This window comes from Mugil cephalus, chromosome 1, assembly GCF_022458985.1.
Source record: "Mugil cephalus isolate CIBA_MC_2020 chromosome 1, CIBA_Mcephalus_1.1, whole genome shotgun sequence".
Lineage (NCBI taxonomy): Eukaryota > Metazoa > Chordata > Actinopteri > Mugiliformes > Mugilidae > Mugil > Mugil cephalus.
In genome coordinates, this window is record NC_061770.1 from 20,206,774 (window position 1) to 20,211,954 (window position 5,181).

The following is a 5,181-nucleotide window of genomic DNA, read 5'->3' on the forward strand; positions in this document are numbered from 1 at the left end:
TTATGGGCTAGATTAAAAACCACTGTGCCCCTTTAAGAGGAAGGAAATCAAAGGAGGGAAGTGAAGCGAGAGGGAACTACTTCCTCGTCACCCCCCACAATCAAAACATTATTCGTCGTGCGCAATGGGTGAGTCCGCATCCTCGGAAGGACATTTTCTGATCTAACAGTCAGCGCAGTAAATCGGGAAGCTCCTGGAACAGCGTTGCTTCCGCCATGCTTCAGCTGAACGACACCGTGGAGCCGGAGAGCCCGGGCGCCGCGGTCCTCCACCCCGCAGGAGCCGAGGAGGGGGTCGAGGTTGCCTTCACGCCCCCGGAGGCCGAGCGAAGCCTCGGACACGCAGCCTCCGTGGCCTGCTGCCCCCCGCTACAAACGCTGACGCCGTTTCACGTGCACAACCCCACGATGCAGGCGAAAGTCAAGGACTACTTCGTGTTCAGGGTAAGTTGCTCCGTCAAAACGCTCGGGCTCTGGGGGTAACGTGCGCACGCGAGTCGGTGCGGTGCGTTGTTGTTGTTGTTGTTAAGACAGCTACACGCCCGGGATAATGCTGCTGATTGACAGTCGTGTGATGCTGATCTCAGCCAGGTACCATCGAGCAGGCTGTGAGCGACATCCGGAGCGTGGCGCTTCCATCGGAGGATGGAGAGGTGCAGAGCGTCTGGCTGCTAACCGAGTGAGTGGACCACCATCATGGAGCTGTTGGTTAACAGAGCTCAAACAGGCTGAATGCACTGTGGAGCTAATTCAGATGGAGGATCCATACTAGCTGATGTTATTTTGACCCATTTTACTTGCATTTTGCCAACTCTTCATCAAGACCGTGCGTCTTAATCTGCTTTGCAACCGTTTAAAGCGGGGGTGTCAAACTCATTTCAGTGCAGGGGGCCACATACAGCCCAATGTTTTAGTGTAAAGAAGAATAACTAAATTAGGAGAATGTTTACATTTAATAAACTATCCTTTAGAAATGAAATCTCTTAAGAAAAATAAGCACATTGGCGTCTTCTGTTTTGTCTTGTGTCTCAGAGTCGTGCTCTGTCTACTTCTCTTACTAAAACAGTGGACACATTAGGAATAGGAGTTATTTTCTTTGAAAGATTGCAATCTTCTACAGAATTATTGCAAATTCATGCTGCAGGACAAATTAGACCCACTGGCAGGCCGCTTTTGGCCCACGGGCCTCATGTTTAACACCTGTGTCCTAAAGGTTATTTTGTTTGGGGCTTTCACAGAATTGACCACTGGAACAATGAGAAGGAGAGGCTTGTGCTCATAACTGATAGGTGAGTTAAAAAAGCCTGTTTTTCTGACTTAAGTGTGAAATATTCTGCTGCCTGGACGCTTGGATAGCTCTGGACGCTTGACACTGTCCGCTGACGCGGTCTTCTGTTTTGTGCGATCAGGTCCCTGCTCGTGTGCAAGTACGACTTCATAAACCTTCTGTGTCAGCAAGTGATCAGGATCTCCCTCAACGCTGTGGACACCATCTCAGTGGGCGAGTTTGAGTTCCCACCCAAATCCCTCAACAAGTGCGTCCACACGATTTAGTCCTGAACAGCAAATGGATGTTGATGCTTATTGGGTAGATTGACGTGTTAGAAGCATGTGTCCAGTCCAGTCATGAATGTGACACAAGTAATTGATAAAATAGTGCAGCTAGGAATTCATAGTTCCTTAGTTGTAAAACCTACACCATTGATAATAATATAGTTATTTGATGTTAATGAATTATTAATAATGCAGTTGATTTATAGGCAGACCCTTTAAATAGAGTTCCCTTCTTTAAGCAGCCAAAGGTAATTGGTTAATGGACGGATGTGGATGTGGTAGTTTTCATTTCGGAGGCTGTGGTTCGTAGTACTTTTGTGCTCTATCAACTGTTATTTTGTCAGCCCCACCTTAATAGGCTAAAGTGTACCTAATGAATTGGCAGCTGAATTGTCTTAACTATGAATAGAAATGTTTCCAAATGGGCCGAGAGCTGTAAAAGACAGAATGGGGGGGGTAACAAATGAAACAATTAAAATAAACAAAATATGAAAGTTCAGCTTGACAGGAGAGCTGTTCTTCCGCCGTCTTTCAGGAGAGAGGGCTACGGGATTCGTGTCCAGTGGGACAAACGTCCGCGCGCTTCGTTCTTAAACCGCTGGAACCCCTGGTCCACGGACATGCCCTACTGCACCTTCACAGAACATCCCATGGCCCACGCTGATGAGAAGGTGGCCACTCTCTGCCAGGTACAATCCCTTCACCTTCAAGGGGCTGAACATTAGTTTTGAGTATAATTTAAGTTTTTGGTAAAATCGGAGCATTTAACGCTTGAAATGAGAGGCATGGGTTTGGGTTGACCACTGCAGCTGCAACAAAAACAGCTCGAGCACTCAGAGGCCAGCAAACAAACAACGGGCTGATTGCTGCTGCCTTAAAGGCGTATTTCATTCCTTGAGAGAATGATGGTCATTCATGCAAATTAAGTCAGCACAGATAAGGCTTTGAAAAGTTCTTTTCAAAGTTGTGTGTTTCTTTCCTTATTGGCAAGGCAACGTCACCACCCGGGGCAATTTATTGGGAATATTTTCTCATCCAGAGCTAAATGGAACTAATTTTGCTGTGTCCGTTATCTCACAGTTTGTGAGGCTTCATTCTAGACACTGACATCTAGTTTTGTACAGACACTCAGAGACACAGATTCTGTGTTATGTGAAGAAATGTTTGGAGGCCTGTTGTGGTTTCATGCTCTTCTTCTCTTATTCCCAAGTTGGACAACTTCAGGACCCAGCTGGTGCAGGCAGTGAAGAAGGCCCACAAGGAGCACCCCATCCCCGGCCGCGCCAACGGTGTCCTGATCCTGGAAAGACCCCTGCTCATCGAAACCTATCTGGGGATTATGTCTTTCATCAACAACGAAGCCAAGTTGGGCTACTCCATGACGCGGGGCAAGATCGGCTTCTAGATTCACTCGGCTTCTCTAAACTACAAGAGTTCAACCCATGTGTCTGTGTTACACTGCACTGTCTGACGGAAGCTACAGCGTGATGTGCGAACTGTGTGTGTAAGTTGAGCCCGTGAGATGTACGCACCTCGTTAAGCTGGTGCCACAGGCAAGTGGTCGGCCTTCTGTAGGTAAATGATGAGCTGCATGGACTGTTGTTTGTTTTTTTTGTACCCTCAGTTGCTTGCCATCAAAGAGCTGCACACAGACCTGCCAGGACTTAGCCATGTGCAGGAGATAGCGGACAGAGCAGTTTCTTTATAGATTGACCATCTTGTAGTCTCACGCTTCCTGTTTAACATGGCATATTGTCAAAACTAATGTGACATTTAAGGTTAAATGATTATATTTGTGCTTTAGGATCAATGAAAGCATAACATTAGCCGTAAACATGTTCCACACTTGCTACACGATACGGTTGGAAATGTAGAATTGCTTTGTTCAGAACATAAAGCCATAGCGTAGCTTCTTGTTATGGAAAAGCAGCTGATGGATTTAGCTTAACGGTCATGTCACATGATTACTGTAGCATATGTTACAGTAGGGAAACTGCAGCAGGACGGGATTGGACTGTACTGCTACACTGAAAAGTTCTGGGCTCAGCTTCAAAATTACAGGAGGAATTCACGTGTTATGATCCACGATGCTCGATGAATACAATATTGAGTTACATTCTGAGACCCTCCATCACTATTTGGGCTATGTTTTATTCCCAGTGTTTATATTTAGCTAAATGATATCTTTGTTGGAGGGGCTGTACCATAGACTGAATAAATATGGACAATGGGCCCCCACTTCCTTGCACTGGCCAAAATCAATGCTGTTTCTCCAGGGATACAGGCGGCGCCATGTTGAACAACATGCACCAACATTATATTAACTACCTGAAATTACAGAAACCATCCTTAAAAGATTATTTGATGTGTATTTTAGTGTTTTAGTTTGTCCCAAGTTCCATCCACTAACATGGAGCGTATGACCTATACTGCAGCCAGTCACCAGGGGGAGCTCTACTTGCTTTGGCTTCACTTTAGATTAGCAGTTCCGTCCATCGTTACACAGTCTATGGGCTGCATTAGCTACTATTGCAGACATGCTCTTATATGTCACAGATGTTTTATGCAACGTGAACCTGTAAACCATGCCTTTTTGTTTGTTTGTGAATTGCCTTAATGGTCCTGCAGCCTGCGTTCGTTTTAGGCATACTTTTGCACTCATCTGCATTAAACTGCAGACAAAATAACACAAAACGAAATACATGCAGATAAAGCTTTTCATCCGTTCATTAACCACATACTGTATGTTTACAATGAATGAGATTTAGGTGATTTCGTCCAATCATCCAACCAAAGCTTTCAGACAGTATGTCCACGCTCAGCAATGCCAACAAATTGCGTCCCAAAATGACTTTTTCTGGTCAGTCTTGTGCATGTTCCCTGCACGCCGAGTTTGCATGACAGATGTTTTTTAAAAGTATATCCTGAGTGAATTTGTACATACTTGGTTGATTTATTTATCTGCAGTTATTTTTGATGCGGTCGACTCATAACGGCTTCTAGAAAACGAATGATGAACGAATGAATTTCATTGCCAGTTTGCTGGAGGGTTTTATTTAGGGAGTTAAACTTCACGGACACGTGAAGGCTTACTTGCCGTTCCGGATATTTGCAGCAGAGCGGCCACAGTGGAAAATAATAAATGCCTATACGTTTTTGGCAGGGCCGCAGCTCTGCTTGTTGATACAGACATGCGTTTGGATGACATCTATAATGTCAAGGACTGCAGCTAAGTGATTTAAGTTACAGTTCGTGTGGCTGCACAATTCAGGCTTATATAAATGGGCAAGCACACAGGCAGACGATGCCTTGAGACCAACTAATACAGTCCTAATATATTTAGTATGGCCTGTTGATTTATTGTTTGGATTCCTACCGATGTTTCAGTTTGGTCATAGCGGGTAACAGCTATTACATTCTGTAAGTAATGATGCAGCATTTGCAGGTTAAAGCAACTTGTGTCATGAAGAAACGCTTTAAAATTACACTTTGAAAAAAAAAAACTGTCTCACGTCTTTGTTCATTAAACACCACAAACAGCAAGTTTTTTTGTGAAGACTCCATAACTACTGTTTTCAGCACCACAACAGAACTGAAACATTTAGATGCACACTCATCTTAAGGAGCA

General features: G+C 44.7%; 1 protein-coding gene across 1 annotated transcript; it reads left to right on the forward strand.

Annotated features, from left to right (window-relative positions):
* Window positions 1-49: 49 nt before the first annotated feature.
* Window positions 50-5,097, forward strand: tprg1l (tumor protein p63 regulated 1-like). Its single transcript, XM_047608064.1, has 6 exons — window positions 50-443; window positions 587-678; window positions 1,238-1,288; window positions 1,409-1,534; window positions 2,089-2,242; window positions 2,764-5,097. Exons 1-6 carry the CDS (start codon window positions 216-218, stop codon window positions 2,956-2,958), a joined length of 846 nt encoding a protein of 281 aa, XP_047464020.1. The 5' UTR covers window positions 50-215; the 3' UTR covers window positions 2,959-5,097.
* Window positions 5,098-5,181: the final 84 nt, after the last annotated feature.

Coding starts and splice junctions, on each gene's coding strand:
- tprg1l (XM_047608064.1), top strand. CDS start 216: ATGCTTCAGCTGAACGACACCGTGGAGCCGGAGAGCCCGGGCGCCGCG. Junction 679..1,237: donor AGCGTCTGGCTGCTAACCGA/GTGAGTGGACCA, acceptor GGGCTTTCACAG/AATTGACCACTGGAACAATG. Junction 1,289..1,408: donor CTTGTGCTCATAACTGATAG/GTGAGTTAAAAA, acceptor TTGTGCGATCAG/GTCCCTGCTCGTGTGCAAGT.